General features: G+C 37.7%; 1 protein-coding gene across 2 annotated transcripts in view; it reads right to left on the bottom strand.

The window, feature by feature from the left end:
* Positions 1-19,942, bottom strand: part of UBAC2 (UBA domain containing 2) — a 243,675-nt gene that overhangs the window by 197,272 nt on the left and 26,461 nt on the right. For both annotated transcript variants that reach the window (XM_090258506.1, XM_090258508.1), the window contains exons 2-4: positions 11,151-11,275; positions 4,677-4,796; positions 2,985-3,094 (exon numbers count right to left, since the gene is read on the bottom strand). In XM_090258506.1, the coding sequence (XP_090114632.1) occupies positions 2,985-3,094; positions 4,677-4,796; positions 11,151-11,275 (355 nt within the window). The remainder of the gene's footprint in view (positions 1-2,984; positions 3,095-4,676; positions 4,797-11,150; positions 11,276-19,942) is intronic.

Genomic DNA, 19,942 nt, shown 5'->3' with positions numbered 1-19,942 from the left:
AGGCGCCATGTGAAAGCATCCCCTTTCGCTCTGTAACAGTTTGGGCGCCTCCAGATGGGACTAACGGAACCTGTAGACAGTTTCGCTCTGTAACAAATACAGAAAGAGTGGACCATCAGAAGAAATGAGAGCTTCTGAACATGATGAATTTTCTTTGAGTCTAAAGTTACTAGGAAATAGATCTCTAGAAGATCAGTCAAGCAATTTATATGGACTGGAAATAGAGTTGAGAAACAACAGATGTAAACTATAATTGAAGTCATGGAAGTGGACAAGAAAGCCCAGAAAAAGCACTTGAAATAAGCTTGAGAAAGGAACAATAGAAATAAATAGGGTAAATCCCTGGCTGGTGTGGCTCAGTGGATTGAGCATCAGCCTGCGAACCAAGTGTCACTGGTTCGATTCCCAGTCAGGGCACATGACTAGGTTGCAGGTCAGGTCCCCAGTTGGGGGCGTGTGTGAGAGGCAACCACACAGTGATGTTTCTCTTCCTCTCTTTCTCCTTTCCCCTCTCTCTAAAAATAAATAAACAAATAAATAAATTATTAAAAAAAAAAGAAGTAAATACGGTAAAAAAGGACCAGGAGAGAGTAGTATGCTAGGACTCAAGGGAGCAGGTTATTTCATGAAATAAAGTAATGTCAAAAGTATTTAATGGACTATTGAAATGTCAAATAAGACAACAGAAAATAAGCCACTGGTTTTAGGAATTAGTTGGATATTGGTGAGATTTGTAAGAGACGTTTTAAAAGTGGTGAGGTTAAAAAAAAGGAAGAGAATTAAACAGGAAGTAAAGAATTATAGAACAGATAAATTTGGCGCTGATTGGACAGATATAGACAACAGATGTTATCTGAAAAACATAGCAAATTTTAAAGCATATTAGCCAGAAAAAGAGACCCCAGTTTCCTGAGTGTTTGAAGCTCGGCTATCATCAAGTAAAAGATATATTTACAAAATGCAAAGTTTCTTTACTGACATAAAAACTTATGTTCCAGAAGTCTATGTTTGAGAAGCTTCAAGATTCTAAAAAACCATACTCTAATGTTTCATGATTTCAAAAGAAAGGAAAAATATATATTCTCATTCACGGGATGGATGAATTAATATTTATATTGTCTTTCAAAGGAGATCCTATAACTTTTGAATTCACTTGTTTGCAACTTGTTATGAACTAAAACAAACAGATAAATGCCTTCCTGTTTTAAGAATAAATAAAATACAGTAGTCCCTCTCTATATCACGGTTCACTTATCGCGGCCTCACTGTATCGCAGGATTTTTAAAAATATTATATTTAATTATTTATCGCGGATTTTTCACTATATTGCAGGATTTTGCAGTACTATATATGTATGTTGTTAAAATTACGTAGGTTTAAGACTGTAGAATATGTTTAAGAACATAACTAGTGTTTATAAAAGTGTGGAAAGGTTAATAAGGGTGTGGGAAAGGTTAATAAGGGACTGGGAACGGTTTATAAGTGTGTGGGAAGGGTTTATAAAGCCTTAAAATATATAAAAATACTAAAATAAATGTAAGGTTCCTACTTCGTGGATTGTCACCTATCGCAGGGGGGTCTAGAACATAATACCCACGATAAGTGAGGGAATACTGTAGTCCCAACTTCAAAACTGAATCAATCCTCCTCATATATACCAGTTAACAGGATTCCATCAAGAAATAACTGTCATTGAACTCTATGTACAATAGGAAAAAAAGGTCATCAGAAAATGGGGCAATGTAAATAAGTTAAAAGCTATGTTACTACCCATGCCAAAAATTTACTGTAAGACAAACTTACATGTAACATCTACACTGTTCTATATAACTCAGTAGGCTTTATAGAGAACTAAAAATAGGCCTGGATGAGAAATGTTTGAAAAAACACAATGATTTAGTAATGCTGCTGCTTTCCTGACTCAACATGAAATCACTCCCAATGACTACACTATTTTCCACAGCAGAATAGTCAACTTAAACTTCTGTCTTATTATAATTACAACCCATAGAACTCAACAAAAACTGCATGATAATTATGATACAGAACTTTGTCTCTGTTCAATTATTATTCAGAATCACACATTATTAAAACATCTAAAGGTCAACACTCTTGCCAACTATAATGTAATAAATCTCATAAAGGACTGCTACAATGTAAATATTAACAATGTAAGTGTGAAAACTATTAGATCACTATTTTTTAAAAGAGATCCAAAGTGAATTTGAATCAAGATACATGCAATTGCCTCAAAAACACAAATTCAAAATTAAAATAAAGCTGAAATTAATACACACAGAATTTTACATATCTGGAATATTAATTTCAAAGTATCTCTCAAACACAGTGTCCAATACTTAATTCAGAGATATTTTAAGCTCACTTATACATGCTTACAACTCTGCTCCTAGATATTTGATATTTCGTAAACTAATACATGGTTTTTTGTTTTAGCTTTAAAGATCAATACAATATGAAAACATACACATGCTGAGTTAGGTTGGCCATTGTAGGTTGGCTAAAATGTTGTAACCTATATACTGACTGCATTTTACCTTTGGTACAAGTATAGAAACTATATCAATTTTTAAAAATATCATTCTACAGAAACTTAACATCAAATTCATTTTTCCTAATCTAATTAAACATTGTACTTTTGCATTTAATTAGTTCACAAAATTATGAAGACAAAATTTCACTATAAAATGAACACATAAAATTAATTCTATGTTCAGAACCAGAACAGGAAATTCATTAAAAATTCTCTAAAATATGGGACTTAAAAGCTGAAAAAAAGAGTGTAAAAATACATTCTGTTTCAAGGACACAATGAAAATGTAAGTGTACAATAAAACTGTATACATAAAATCAATTTTACTGTATCTAAAAGTTTTAAACGTTATTTTACTGACTTTCATGTACAATAACATTTTAAATCAGATTTAATTAGTTATAAATTAAGCTAATCTTTGAAAACTACTTACAATCCAGAAGGCAAATTCCTGGATGCAGCGATACCAAAGCAATACCACACAGCATCAACAAGGACGAAGTCAACCAAGGCTGACAAAACCCAGGAACCCAGCAAAAAGGACTAAAAACAAAACAAAACATTATATAAAGGAGTCTAATAATAAACCAACATTTATTTAATTAGAGCCAATGTGTGTGTATATACATATACATATATGTATATACATATATGTGTACACACACACACAGACATACAAAGGTTTGTCTGAAAAAGGTCCAGCCATTTTTAATATAACATCAATGTAACCTGGCAGCCAAGGAGAGTGGTTTGGAATGCACACACGTGAACAATAATGACTTCACTGTTGTAGCCAGTGGGGGGATGGGAAAGACACCGTTAAGTGATCGTATGTACTGTGTGGCCGTCGTATTCAAAATGACTAATCAAGTAGAACAATAAATCTGCATCAAATTTTGTGTTAAGCATGAATATTCCTCCACGGAAAGTATTAGGATGATTCATAAGGCTATGAGAACCTGGCAACTGGCAGCTTCATCATATGACTAATCAAGTAGAACAATAAATCTGCATCAAATTTTGTGTTAAGCATGAATATTCCTCCACGGAAAGTATTAGGATGATTCATAAGGCTATGAGAACCTGGCAACTGGCAGCTTCATCATGACAACATGCCCGTTCATGCATCACGTCTTGCACAGAGTTTTTTGGCGGAACATCAAATCAGCCAGCTGACTTAGCCCCCCAATAGCCCAGATTTGGTGCCCTGTGACTTCTGGCTTTTCCCAAAACTAAAATCACCTTTGAAAGGAAAGAAATTTCAGACTGTCAATGACATTCAGGAAAATATGACAGGGCAGCTGATGGCAATTGGGAGAACCCTATGAGGTCCCAAGGTACCTACTTTGCAGGGGACTGAGACGTCATTTTCCTATGTACAGTGTTTCTGGTATCTTGTACCTCCTACAATAAATGTCTCTATTTTTCATATTGCATGGCTGGACAGATCTCTTGTGAGTGTATATGTATATGTGTGTGTAAGTATATATACATACACATATACATATATATTAGTTTTTATTATAATAGACTTTTCAAAATGAGAGAGTAAAACTACATTAGTCAAATGCATTAACTTCCATAATTTCTTAGTATGTAGAAGATATTTATAGCATAATTTATTTTTAACAACACACAAATCATTAAGCAAAAAAGTGATTAGAATTTGATTAAAGTCAAAACTGAAATTAAAATTATTATCCACTCATACCTGATATTATCTATCATCATCATCATTTTATTATGCCGGTGTCTTAAATTAAAAAATTTTTTTTAAGATTTTATTTTTAGAAAGAGGGTAAGGGGGGATAGAAAGAGAGGAAGAGAAACAGAATGTGTGGTTGCCTTTTGCATATCCCTAACTGGGGACCTGTCCCACAACCCAGGCCCATGCCCTGGCAATCAAACCAGCAACCTTTGGTTCACAGGTCAGTACTCAATCCACTGAGCCACACCAGCCAGGGCAAAATTTCTCTTTGGTTAATGACTATGTTCCAATTCAGAGAGAGGACCATGTAAGTAAAAGATAATTGTTAAAAATAACAAAATAAAACTATTTAAATATAATAAAAAACAAAAATGTTTTTTATAATCTAATAGCAAAGGGAAATACATAAAAACTTACTGCAAATTTTCTGCTTCCATATCTTCTTTCAAATATCCTAAAATTATAAATAAGCAGACTACTGCAGAAAGTATCTTTCAAATCAAGGCAAATTATTCTTCCACATATCAGCCTCCAAATCTAGATGGGGATTTTAAAAAGAACAATAAACAACAGTAAGATTTGTTCAGGTTGCTCCCTTAGCAAATTTATTACATTTACATTATACTGCTTTTTAAATTTTTTTACACTAATTTAACAAAATAATGATGTATACTGAATAGGAAAACTACATATATATTTTTCCTAAGAATGAGCTCAACACTCTCATACTAAAAATTCTTTCCATATAATGGTACAAAAGGTGCTTAAATTTTCGCTTAATATACAAAAATATATTCTCATTAAGACAACAGAAAATGTCCTGTAAAATGTTTAGTATGATTAAAATATTATATATGTGAGCTGGAATGAAAGACTAACAGATATTCTTTTTTTAGATATATTTTATTGATTATGCTATTACAGTTGTCCCAATTTTCCCCCCTTGTCCCCCTCCACCTGGTACCCCCATTCCCTCCAGCAATTTCCCCCTTATTTAATGTCCATGTGCCATGCATTTAAGTTCCCTGGTTATTCTATTTCTTATACAGTAGTCCCTTTCTATATCGCGGTTCACTTATCGCGGCCTCACTGTATCGTGGGATTTTTTAAAATATATTTAATTATTTATTGTGGATTTTTTGCTATATTGTGGAATTTTGTGGGACTGTATACATATGTTGTTAAAGTTACACAGGTTTAAGAGTAGAATATGTTTAAGAACATAAGTAGTGTTTATAAAAGTACAGAAAAGGTTAATAAGGGAGTGGGAAAGGTTAATAAGTGACTGGAAACAGTTTATAAGTGTGTGGGAAGGGATTATAAAGCCTTAAAATATATATAAATACTAAAATAAATATAAGGTCCTTACATCGCAGATTTTCATCTATCGCAGGTGGGTCTAGAACCTAATACCTGAGATAAGTGAGGGAATACTGTACTGTTCTTAACATTCCCCTACTTGTACCTACCAATTTGCATTTCTTAATCCCTGCTCGTTTTCTCCCATTCTTCCCCTTCCCTGTCCCAGCTGATAACCCTCCAAATGATCTCCATATCTATGATTCTGTTCCTGTTCTGCTTGTTTGCTTAGTTTGTTTCTTAGATTCAGTTGTTGATAGTTGTGAATTTATTACCATTTTAATATTCATCGCTTTGATCTTTTTCTTATATAATTCCCGTTATCATTCTATATAATAATGAGTTGGTGATGATTAACGCCTTCAGTTTTACCTTGTTTGGGAAGCATTTCATCTGCCCTTCAATTCTAAATGATAGCTTTGATGGATGGAGTAATGTAGGTTGAAGGTCCTTGCTTTTCATGACTTTGAATACTTCCTGCCTGTCCCTTCTCACCTGCAGTTTCTTCTGAGAGATCAGCTGACAGTCTTACTAGAACTCTTTTATAGGTAACTCTCTGCTTTTCTCTTGCTGCTTTTAAGATTCTCTCTTTATCTTTAACCTTTAGCATTTTAATTATGACGTGTCTTAGTGTAGTCCTCTTTGGGTCCAACTTGTTTGGGACTCTCTTCTTAGACTTATATGTTGGTACTTCTGGAGATGTCCCAGAGGTTCCTTAATCTATCCTCATTTTTTTAAAATTCTTTTTTCTTCTTACTGTTCTGATTGAATGCTTTTTTCTTTTATGTTCCAAATCGTTGATATTATTTTCAGCTTCATCCTCTCCACTGCTGCTTTCCTGTAGATTTTTCTTTATTTCACTTAATGTAACCTTCATTTCTGCATGGGTCTTTTTTATGCTGTTGCAGTACCCAATGAGTTCTTGAACATCCTGATAACCAGTGTTTTGAAGTCTGCATCTGATAGGTTGCTTATCCCATTTCATTTAGTTCTTTTCCTGGAGTTTTGGTCTGTTCTTTCATTTGGGCCATATTTATTTGTCTCCTCAATTTGGCAGGTTCCCTGTGTTTGTTTCTGCGTATTAGGTAGAGCTGCTTTGACTCCATGTCTTAGGCGAGTGGCCTATTGTAAAAAAGGCATCTGCACATTATGTGGGGTGGAACCTTAAGTAATTGCCTGGGTGGGGCAACTCACTTCACCACTTCATGGCTCTGACTCTGGAAAGGGCTTAGAGAGGGAACAATGCCACTACCTACCCTCTGGAGATCTGGCTGGAAGAAAACTATCTCCCAGCACTTGCCCTGATGCCGGCCACTTCAATTTCTCCCCATATCCACCAGTACCCTTCTAGCTGTTGCCCTGGTGCTGAATCCCAGAGGGGGTTGGTCTGTTTAAGTCCTAAAACTGTTGCAGGCCCTTTAAGAGGAGTCTCCTGAGAATCCTACAGTTTCTTCTACCACTTCAAAACATACTGGTTTTTATAGCCAGAAGTTATGGGGACTTATCATCTTGGCCTGGAACCCTGGACTGGGTGGTCTGGTCTGGGGCTGGGATGCCTCACTCCTGAGGTATCCCTCCTGACTTTTAACCACCACACGTGAATGTGGGACCACTCTTTCCATGTCTCCATGCCTCTCTGTGTCCCTCCACCTCTTCACCTCTCCATGCCTTTCCATGCCTCTCTGTGTCTCCACCCCTCCTATCCAACTGGATGAATGTGGTTTCTTTAAATCTTAGGTTGTCAGACTTTCATAGGGCTTGATTTTCTGACAAATCTGGGATTTTTTTTGTAGTCTAGTTGTAATTTTTGCTGTGGCTGTGCAAAGAATCAAAGCATGTTTACCTACGCCTCCATCTTGACTGCAAGTTCAGATGTTCATTTTTATTCTACTAAATAAAACAAACACGTAACTGAAAAGCTATTTAGGTATAAACTCAGTAATATTCATTTCTGAGCTTCATTTTAATGATCAACCTACTTCATAACAACCATGTACAAGGCAACTTAGGGCAACTGTTGCTAAATATTACTAGGCTTAAATTTTTTAAATAATTTAACTTTTTTTTTTTTTTTTTTTTTGAGCAGTAAAACGAGGCCTTTATTCACGAGTCTGCAGAGCCGGGCGCACCCTCACAGCCAGGAGAATGTGCGCCAATAATTTAACTTTTAATTTATTTAAATCCATTTATCTTTGGGTGAAAAATATATAAGGGGATATACAAAGAAGAAAGAGCTACTCAAAGGCCTATTTTGAGACTTCTTAAATATTTTCCAGATTTTTTAAAGATAATCCCAATGACATTTGCAAAACATTCTGATACTATTTCCCCTTTACAATTACCTTATAGATATGTAAAAAATATATTAACCCTTTCTTTTTTTGAATTGTTTTTATTTTGGTAAAATATACTTAAAATTTATCATTTTAACTGTTTTTAAGTGTATAATCCAGTGGTATTAAGGAAAAAAAAAGAAAAGTTTACCCTTTGCAACAGTATGGATGGACCTGGAAAACATTATGCTAATTGAAATAAGCCGATCAGAGTAAAACAAATACCATGTGATTTCACTCATACGTGGGATCTAATGAACAAACTGAAGTAACAAGCAAAACAGAGGCAGACTCATAGATGGAGAGAAGATGACAGCTAGTGGCAGGAGAGGGGTGGTTAGGGGGTGAAGGGATTAAGCAAAAAGGAAAAAGGACTCATGGACATGGACAACAGTGTGGTGATTGATGGGTGGAGGGAGGTATAAGGGGACTAAATGGTAATGGGAAAAAATATAATGAAGAACAGCAAAAAAAAAAAAAGAAAGAACATTCACAATGTTGTACCCTCATTACCACTATTTCCAGAACTTTTCGTGATCCCAAGCAGAAACTCTGTACTCATTAAACAATAACTCCCTATTCTCCCCTCCCCTCAGCCCCTAGGAATCATTATTCTACTTTATGTCTCTAAGAATTTGACTATTATAGATAACTCATATATGTGGAATCATACAATATTTGTCCTTTTGTATCTAGCTTATTTATTTCACTTAGCATAATGTCTTCAAGGTTCACATTAAAGCATGTACTAGAACTTCATTACTCCTAATGGCTAAATAATATTCCACTACATGTCTACACTACATTTTAAAATCCACTCATCTGCTAATGGATATTAGGATTATTTCCACCTTTTGACTATTGTGGATAATGATGCTGTGAATATTGGTAAAATTAACTCTATTTTAAAATAAGGAGAAGAGGCACAGAGAAAGTATTTTACTTGTGTAAGGTCATATGACCTGTGTTCTTGCCAAAAGAAATAATAACAGTAATACAAATGAGAATATAGACTATATCAACTCTCCAAATGTTACATTTCTGCCTCAGCTTTAAGCAAGACACCATGTAGTCTTTGTCTACTCCAAAATATGAGGGTACTGGACTGTTTTAGGGATGACCCCTAGAATTCATTTCACATGACAGTCTAACTGAAATGCAGATGGCTGCCTATAAATTTGTGTCAAGATCATAGCTGGGTTCAAGGAGAAACACAAGCATATTCAGTTAGCAATGATCATCATGGGAACAAATATGGAACACAGGTGACATCTTTAAACTAAATTTCTTTTCTCCCTCAGGTATTCCATGACTCTCCACCAGAATCACATTGAAATTTTAGGCCAGCATGCCTGATTATCAACATAATAAAATGAGACAATATACATGAGAGTGTTTTTGTAAACTATCTAGTGCTTTACAGATATAAAATGATGATGACTGTCACCTTTGCAGAACAAAGATGCAGAACCATGAAAGATAGCCCCAAGTCTTCTATTCCTCACATTTAAAACTCTAAAAGAAATTATTCTACTCAGGGCTAAGTCTAGAGAGCTACTAGGAAAAGCTGGGGGGTTAAGGAAATTAAGATTTTACAATTATTAAAACATAACAAATTAGGTTTATCGAACCCCATCTGTTGTTGTCTTTTCAGTTAATGACAAATAAAACGAGAAGATACACCTTTAAATACTTTGTTTTATAATTTGTCCTATGCTCAAGGACACAAAAACTAGAGACCTGATATAAGAATAAATCACTGAGTATTACTAAAAGTGACTGTTCCCTATGAAGACTGATCACTCACTTGCACTCAACAAAGCACTACTTTTACATTTCAACCTGAAAAACACTAGAGGCAGGATCTTTGTCTTAAGTGTCAAATTTCGGAGATTCCACAATTACAAAATGAAGACCTTCACCAACTGCCCCTCCTGTCCTTATTCAGTCTAATGTTGCACTAGTTTCCAACCATGCCTGCTACACAGTATTCCTAAGGGTTGAAGTTTATATTGCTTCAGGAAGTAAAATGCCCTTCTCTCTCTACTGCTAATAAAACTGTCATCCCTTCCTTCAAATCAAATGGAAAATTCATGTTGTATGGCTCTCCAGGGATATCCTATCCTATACCGGTCCCTACTTCATTTATTATTCCCTGAAGATTTAATGTATACTTGTGTATATGCTTAGATTTCCCAAGGCAGAATAGAAACTTCATATCTCTGTAGCTGCTCTTATAAAAGCAAAGTGAGAGCTTCTTAGGAGATTCTAGCAGGAAAGTGTGGCTACTTACATTCCTGGACAGAGGGATGGTTGTCCTCTTTATCTTCAGAGCATAGATGCCCATAAAGTGGTGCAGTGGAAAGGGATGCTTGCCTACTTAGGCAGATTAACCAAATCAGGAAGGTACCAACTCAGGGCCAGATGACCCTTAAAGGCCCTTACAGCAGTGGTTCTCAGCCAGACTGTGCAGCCAGATGGAAAATGACTGCACTATAACAATTGAAATATTATAGGAGCTATACTATATTCTGACAGAAAACAGTAGTATAGATAAATAACTGAAAGACCTTTACAGGAACTTGGTGAAACTGAGTTAATGGTATTAATTACATCATCGTGAAGAAAAGATGGATTTATTGTGCTTAAAATGGATAATTAAGCATGTATCAAAGAAAAGTGGCAGGTTTATACACCACAATTTGCACCAACACTCCAACTTACAGTTCTGCTCTCCCCAGCAGTAAAAAAACAAAAGAAATTTCCTCCATGGATTAACCACCACTATAAAAGTAATTCATAGATTCACAATCTATTAGAGCTGAAAGAGCTTAGATCATCCAGTTAATATTCAAACTGATGGAGGTTTTTGAAAATGTCAAGTTTGCATACTAATCATTAAAAAGCAGATTTAATGTTTTTAATTCTCTTGAAATTATAAATTGCATTTCCAAGCATAAAAAATGAAACTGAAAAAATAGTGCCTAGTACTGCAATTGCTTCATTATGATCTGCGTTGCTGAAGATATAAATAAGTAAAACTATAAATTTACTTGTTATATCATAGAATATCAATGATAAATAGTATTTCTTAAAATTTTAGAGGCTTTGAGGGACTAAGAATAGCAGGAAGAAAAGGCAAATCAAGGGGGGGAAATCTGCCTTCTCTTCTCCAAAAGGCCAATGAAGCAGAGCTCACCTGGAAGTCGTCTTTGACTGCTTGTAGGTCATACAGGAAGAACTTCTGACAGTGCGGCAGAAGGGCCAGCAAAAGAGAGAGGGCACTGGGGACCAGTAAAAGACTCTTAGACAGAGGTGCCTTGTCTGGAGGCAAAAAGAAAACCACTTTGAGAATGATTGTTCCTAAGATTTAAAAAAACCACATGAGTGAAAGCAAGATAATTCATTTAAAAAAAAATTAAAATGAAGACAAACTTTACAAAGTCTGGAATTTAGTTCTTATTAACATATATTTCAAAACATCTACACTTGAAAAACAAGTGGAATTTACTGGGAGGGGCTTCATTGTCACTTGGTTCTCACATGAGACTAAACCAAGTTAACAGACAGTAACTTCCATAATACACCTTTCAGAAAATGGTCATCAAAGTGTAAAAGAAAGAGAAGAGTATGCTGTCTATCAAACTGACCAGTTAGCTCTTGAGCATGTGTGGAATTCACATACATACACACATTCAAAAAAATTAAAACGTGGTTAAAAGTACTAATATTACTGACTGCAGTGGCCTACTGAGATTTTCCACCACAAATATGACTGGACCCCAAGTCGGTTTTCCATTTAGAGTCTTGTCTAAATATCATGCAACCTTCAAATTACAGCTACATTTCCACTTTCCTCCATCAGTCTCAGTGAAGCATTTTAGCCTGAGTGGCTGTTCTCCCACTCTGTACCCTTGTTTCCAGGCTCTATTTTAATGCTCAGGGTTTTGCCTTCCCAACTACATTACAGATTCCTGAAGTGGCAATAAAGCCTAGCACAACCACTTGCACCTATGAAATGTTCAGATTATCAACAGGCAAGACCACAGAAAAGTATCACTGATGGACACATTCTCAGCTTGTGTTAGGTACACTTTAATAGTATTAACAAGAAATTCTCTAAGAGTGAATTTACTAATTACAGTTGGCTATGTGGTTACTGAGCTTGTTTAAGTATATAAAAATAGCCCAACTGTTTCCTCTCTGGTAAGGCCTTGCAACATCTAAATTAGCACCATAAGTAAAGTGGCTGTAAACTGTCTTCATGACTGAGACACAGTCAAGGCTCCAAAGAATCTGAAAGTTAACAGAGCTCCCCATTGCCTCAATAAGTATAGGAGAAAAAAATAAGTATAGCTTAAAATTATAGCTGAGCACTATGGCTATAAACTTAAACAACCTAAATTCTACCTTGAGCAATTTAAGCTTCAGTTTTCCTCACCTGCAAAATGAAGATAAGAAAAGCTACCTCAAAAGTGTTATGAGAGGTAAATGAAATAAAGAATGACAAGGGAAAAACGCTTCTGCCACCACAATCACACTACCCCAGGAAAATGAGCTTCTTGTGAAAGCAAGTTCCTATATTATTCTGACAGGACCAAAGATGTAGCAGGGGTGACGTAGGAGTAGCTAGGATCATGCTTCCTTCTTCAACTTGGGCTTCCATGTATCCTGTGAAATGGGCTCTATCATTCTTTGCTGCCTCTTCCAAGCCATCTCCTGAGTAACTCAACATTACTGGAGAAAATCACACAGCTGAGCTGCAAGGTTTCACAGTGGGTACAAAGTCTCAAATCTCAAACTGACACTCTCCACTGACCAGCAGTTCTACTGCTTTTCTCCAGTAACTCTGCTCTGCAGCTTATTTCATACCATCTCATCCTCTCTCCTCAAACCTCCTTGCTCCATACTCCCAACTTGGCTTAGACGTCACCAGATGAATACATGAATGTCCTGCTTGAGTATTCACAATCATTCTTTAAAATTAATAAGCCCCTATTCTTGACCATGCATTATCCTAGGCCCGGGGGTACAGCAGTAAGTGATGGACAAAGTCCCTCTCCTTCTGTGGTACTTAAGAGTCTAGACAGGAGAGAAAAGAAAATACACAAAGCAAGGTAAACATGTATTATATCAGATGGAAATAAACAAATAGAAAAATTAACCAAGGTTAAGAGTATGGGTATGTCATCCATTATAGATTTCTCAGTCTATTTCAAGATACATGACGGGACTCCCATACACTGATTTCCCATCCCTAACTGAAGTTAGGTATGGCAACATAAATCGCTTTGGCCAAGCCAATGTGATAAACACTATTTCCAGGCAGATACTTGAAGAGCCAGTGAATGGTCTTCTCCTCTGCTAATGTTCAAGATGGTGGCCATGTTATCAGCCAGATCCTAGAGTTAAAGATAGTGTGAAGCAGATCTGGCAGGTGACTCACAACAAAGGGATACCATCAGTGAGAAACAAACATTGTCATTTTAAGCTCCTGCTATTTTGGAGTTGTTTGCTACTTCAGTATAAACTAGCTCATCCTGGTTTAATGGAAAACAGTGCTAGCAGGAAAGAGAAGTGTTATTTTACATGGAGTGGTTAGAAAGCCCTTCTAATATGGTAAGATCTGAGCATAGACCTAAGGGAGAAGGTCTTGCAGCTATCTGGGGGAACAGTATTCCTGGCACAGGAAATAGACAATACAAATGCTTTAAGACAGGAAAATGCTCAACATGATTAAAAAATAGTAAGCCCACAAGTTAATTTAAAGCAAACTAAGCACAAGGCAGACAGGTAGAATATAAGGTCAAAGAGGCGGGGGAGCAAAAACAGTAGAGCTCTATAGGCCTTCTAAAGGACTAACTTTTCCACTGAAGGTGATGGGATGCTTTTGAGGGGTTTAAGTAGAAGTGTCACATGATCTGACATGTTTACAAATGATTACTTTGGTTGCTAAATTGAGAGATATCACAGGAAGGCAAGTGTAGAACAAGGGAGACAAGTAAGGAGGCTATCATGATAACCCAGGCAAGATACGATGATGGCCTGGAACAGGGTGGTTTAGGTGAGAGTGAGTAGTCAGAATTTGGAGATGTTTGGAAGGTAAAGCATGTCGGCAGGATTTGTTGGCTGACTGGGTGCAGAATATGGGCAAAGGGAGAAGTCAAGGATGACTCCAAAGTTTTTGTTGCGTAACTGGAATAACTGTTGCCAGTTATATCTTTAAGATGGAAAATTCTGACACCCGGGCCCTTACCATGCCTACCAGATCTGAGCCCATCTTGCAAAATGTTCCTTAACCCTCATGCCTACTGCCATCTGCCAGGACTCCACCTTCTACAGTGGTGCTACTCAAAGTAACCAGTCCATAAGCTGCTACCAGTCCACAGTGAAGTAAGGAGTTTGTGCCAGAATATGAACCAAAGCACTGCATCCTTCAGGAGGGGAAGTCCCACTATTTAAAAAATATCATCTGTACTGAACACATTCTCTGCTCAAATGTCACCTTATTTGTGAATACCCATGTAACGCTACACAATTTGTTCTGGTTTATTTTTTCATAGCAATTATCAACAACTGACTTATTAAATAATGATTCATCAAATCTATCATTCAAACTGATTGAAAGATAGACCAGCATTTCAGGTGTCACTAAAAAAGAAACATCGACAAATATAAACCTAAGATGCCATCAATTGTAAGGTACCTCCCAATTCTTGAAACACTAAAACGCGAAAACATTCAATTTAGAATCAAGAAATATGTTCCTTTGTGTATTGTCCATCTTCCCATCCTCAGTCCCCACTAGAATATAAGCTTATAAAGGCAGCAACTTAGTCTGATATGTTTACTGCTACAGTATTCCCCGTGCCTATAACAGAATTTGGCCCATAAAGGCAGTCAATAAGTGTTTGTGTAATAAAAAGGGACTGATGTATATAAGATACTCAGTAAACAACGGTGGAAGAAATGCAAGTGAACAAACAAAATGTGATACACAAGGCAGAACCAAAAAACAAAAAGAAAATCAGGTTTTATTTATTAAAAAGGGTGTATTTATTCTTATGTGTTTAAACTTCAGTCACCTTCAAAGTACTCTCCACTTGATGAATTACACCTATCGAGACATTTTTTCCACTGCTCAAAACAGTTTTTGAACTCACTGAGTTTGACGCCTTTTAGTGCTTTCTGCTGTTTTTTGTTTCACCTCTTCCACATCGGTGAAACACTTCCCTTGGAGGACTTTATTCATCCAGAGAAACAAAAGTCCCACAGGATGAGGTTGGGTGAATAGGGAGAATGGAGCATGGAGATCATGCCATTTTTGGTCAAAAACTACTGAACATTCAGCGTGATATGGACATTGAGTTTTGAAAAAAAAAAATTCACTGAAGCTGTGTACAGCTTCTCACAACAATGTCAGCAGGTACACTGATACAAATGGGTTCCTAGAACACTCACCTAGTGGGGGAAGCCTGTACTACAAGATATTTCTGGATATATTTCTGGGGGGCAGGGGGTCCCCCCTTGTATACATACAAATAGAATATCTATTCTCTCTAAAAAATGAAGGAGACTTCCAGCCAAGACAAAGGCATAGGTAGACACACTGTGTCTCCCTCCACAAGTAAGAAGGAATACTGAAAAAGAACCCATGGGCTGCCCTGATTGAAACAGAACCCATGGGCTGTTCAGTTATGAGGGGCTTGATTGCCCGCCACCAAAAGCATAACTCTCAATACCAGAGTTTGGTGAAAAGAAAAGGAATTCTTTATTTAAAGGTTAAACAGATTAAGATTAATGGCAGATTTCTGCCATTAAGTCTTACTTTCTTTAAAACACCCACAAACACACAGGTCCTCCTCTCCCTGCCAAACCAGGCTAGTTTTAGATTAGAGAAGTCAGAGATACCATTTCCCTACTTCCCAGACACAGTTCAGCTTTACCAGCAGCTCCCAATCATTTGAGCCTGACTGGGGAGGTTTTGCCTGTGTTGTGGTGCTCTCCAGCTCTTAATTCAGAACCACGTGGAGTTCCCAGCATCCTTTCAAACCACATAGAGTTCTCCCTTCCTTTCAAAGCCACATGGTTCTCTCTCTGCAAATGGCTGCTGTATTATTTTTAAATACCTGATTGCGGCCTGTGACATCCAGGCATGGTAACTGGTTCTTACCATTTGCAGAAACTTGCGCAGGCAGGTGTTGTAAGCTCTATCATCACCATTCTATGGTCAAAACCCCTCCAACCTCCTTGGGGCCTTGGAAGAACCAAAGCCATTTGCATAACTAAGACACTAGCTACCAGCCATAGATATGCAAAGGCATCTTGAAAGCTGCCCCCTTCCTCCATATGCAGGCTCTGGGGAATTTTAGGAACCCTACTCTGTAACAACATAACTACCTCAAAACTGAAGACAACCAGAAGTTCCAGAAAATACAGCTGCATGGAAGTCTAACAAACAAAGATATAAAGAAGAAATACTCATTCAGACAGGTAGGAGGGGTGGAGCCAGGGCAGAGAGGATGTGGTGTGGTGGCAGTGGCAGCAACTGTGGCCAGCTGGTGGAAAGCACAGTCACGAATCTAAAAAAAAAGTGGTAGAGACACCTGGGGAGTGCTCCCAGCATTAGACCAGACCACACAGCTCATGGTTCCAGCACCAGGGAAAATAAAGCCTCATTGCTTCTGACTATGCAAACCAATGGGGGTTGGGGCGGAGAAAGAAACTGCTGATCTCTCAGCAGAGTCTGCTTGTTCAGAGGGCCTCCACAGTCCTCGAACGTCCACAAACACACCCACTCAGGGAACCACAGCCAGTCCCATACAGGAAGTGGGAGAAGTGCCTGGAAAAGGGGCAAGTGCTGACCAAGCGGCATTGTTCCCTCTCAGACCCCTCCCCACCACACAGCAACACAACGTGGTGAAAAAGGTCGCCCATTACTGACAAATCCGGAAGGCTCCACCCCTTACAACGTAACAGGAGCGACAGCTCCCACTGGGACAGGGAAGGAAACAAACACAGGAGACTTCCGGCCAAGATGGAGGCCTAGACTGACATGCTCCATCTCCCTCCATAACTAAGAAGGAATACAACTACCGCAAAACCAGAAATAACCAGAAGCTCCAGAAAATAAATGGAAGTCCAACATATGAAGTTATAAAGAAGTGATGCCCGTCTGGACAGGTAGGAGGGGCAAAGCCGGGGAGGAGAGGTCAAGCTGTGCTGTCCGTGGTGGCAGCAGTGATGGAGGCAGGACAACGGTAAGCACAGACACCCCATATTTAAGGGAGGCGAAAAGTGCCTGGGTAGCACCCCCAGCTGCAGACCAGACCCATCAGCTTGCGAATCCAAAGCCGGGAAGGCAGACCTGGATTGGCTTGGACTGTGAAGCCCAGAGTGGGACAGTGGAGGAGGCTGCCAATCTCTCAGCAGAGAGTGAACGGCAGGAATCCAACTTGTACCCCCACCCCCTGCAGAAAACGCCACAGCGTGGTGAGACGGGTCACCCGGTTGTGATGAGTGCATGGGGCTCTGCCCCCTACAGTGTAGGAGGTGTGACAGTCCCACCCAGGAAGCAAAGATAAACACAAAATGGTCAGGATGGCACAGATCATGATATAGATCCCGGTGACACAGCTGACCAGACAGAATATATCTAATCTAACAAAGCAGCAGATAGAAAATCTTTCTGAGGCTCAGTTAAGAGCTTTGGTTATAAAAATGCTTACAGACCTAACAGCAGATCTTAAACAAGATGGGGAAGGAATGAAGGCTAGTCCTGCTGAAATGAACAAAAACAAATACGAAACTAGTGGTGAGGTATAGAAATTGGGGATCAGATCAACAAATTGGAACATAAGGAAGGAACAAACAGTCAACCAGTGCAGAAAGAGAAAACGAGAAGTGAGGAAAATAAGGAGAGGCTCAGAAACTTATTGGACAGCTATAAGAGGGCCAACATCCGAATCATAGGGCTGCCAAAAGGTGAAGAAGAAGAACTAGAAATTGAAAAATTATGTGAAAAAGTAATGAAGCAGAACTTCCCTAACTTGGGGAAGGAAATAGACTTACAGGTACAGGAAGCACAGAGAGTTCCAAAAAAGCTGGACCCAGGGAGAACCACACCAAGACATATTATAGTCAAAATGTCAAAAATTAGAGGATAGAGAGAGAATCTTAAAAGCAGCAAGAGAGAAGAGAATTACATACAAAGGGATCCCAATAAGACTATCAGCTGATTTCTCAAAAGAAAATCTGCAGGCAAGAAGGGACTGGCAAAAAATACTCAAAGTAATGAAAAGCAAAACCTACAACCATGGTTACTCTATCCAACGAAGCTGTCATTCAGAATGGAAGGGCAGAGAAAGTGCTTCCAGGACACAGTAAAACTGAAGGAGTTCATCAGATCCAAACCACTGTTATATGAAATGTTAAAGGGACTTCTTTAGGAGAAGGAGGATCAAAATTATGAACATTAAAATAAAAACTGTATCACAACAACCAACAACAGAAACTTGGGAATTGAAACAAAAGCAGACTAAGTAGGCAACAAGAGTGGGAAAAGAATTATAGGTATGGGGAACATATTGGAGGGAGGTCAGTGGGGAGGGGGAGGGAGGACAGGGAGGGAGATGGTACAGGAATTAAGAAGCATAGTAGGAGGGAGTAGAGTAGACAGGAAGATGTTGAGAAGAACTATATGCACAACCAATGGGCATGGACTAAGTGGGGGGACAACTGGAGGGAGGGGTGTCACTGGGTGGAGGGGAACAAAGGGAAAAGAAATTGGGACAATTGTAATAGCATAAACAATAAAGCATTTAAAAAATAATAATAATAAAAATAAAAATAGAATGGTAAATTTTATGTATGTACCTTTTATCACAAATAATTTTTGGAAGGAAAATAAGGGAATACTGGAAACAATATTTTGCCCATAAATTTTACAACTTAGATGAAAGAATAATTCCTTGAAAGATACACTCTACCGAAGCTCACTCAAAAAGAAACAGATCATTGGTATAGAAATGAAGAAACTGAGCTCACAGTTAAAATTCTTCCAACAAAGAAAACTCCAGGCCTGACGACTTCACTGGAAAATTCTATCAAGCATTAATTTAAGAGAAAAAGAATACCAATTCTATACAAACCCTACCACTACACAGAAAAGGAGAGAACACTTTCCAATTCATTTTATGAAGCCAACATTACACTGATACCAAAACCAGACAAAGACATTATAAGAAAACAACACACCAATATCTCTTAGGAAAACAGATGCAAATTCATCAGCAAAATATTAGCAAATTGATTTGAGCTATACATAAAAAAGATAATACATCACAACCAAAGGAAGTTTATATTGGGAATGCAAAGCAAATCGATGTAATTCACCATATCAAATAAAGAAAAATGTACTCTATAACCCTATTCACATCCTGCACAATTCTACTTATTCTATTAAGCCAATTTTTGTCAATTCATGAGGCAAAATTGGCAACTTACTGTGTATTCAATGATAGGCTACTCCTTTGATCTAATTTTATTATTAATACTAACCAACATTTACTTTCTAAATGCAAAATACCATACACAGGACTTTATATGTACTACCTTGCTCCTGACTCTCACACCTCAGGGCCTTTACACCAGCTACTCCCTCTACCCAAAATGTTCTTCCCACATTCAGCTTATCCTGATCATTTAGCCTGCATATCTAATAATATCTGAGAGCGGCTTTACTCATGACTATTGCTCTGGAGCACATCATCTTGTTTATTTCAAAGCATTTTTCACTATTTGAAATTATTCTGTTTACTTCTTTGTCTGTTTCTCTCATCATAATGTAAACTCTCTGAATATAAGGTCCTTCTTTGTCTTGCTCACTGCTATATGCCCATACTCAGAACAGCACCTGGCACATAGTAGTGTTTTAGTAAGTGGTGAACAAATAAATACCATGAGCTAGACACTACCCTCTCCAAATTTATA

Source organism: Furipterus horrens, unplaced genomic scaffold, assembly GCF_987537825.1.
Source record: "Furipterus horrens unplaced genomic scaffold, mFurHor1.1.pri manual_scaffold_12, whole genome shotgun sequence".
In the NCBI taxonomy this organism is placed as follows: domain Eukaryota; kingdom Metazoa; phylum Chordata; class Mammalia; order Chiroptera; family Furipteridae; genus Furipterus; species Furipterus horrens.
Note: the sequence above shows the minus strand (reverse complement) of the source record. Positions and strands in the feature narration are given on the sequence as shown.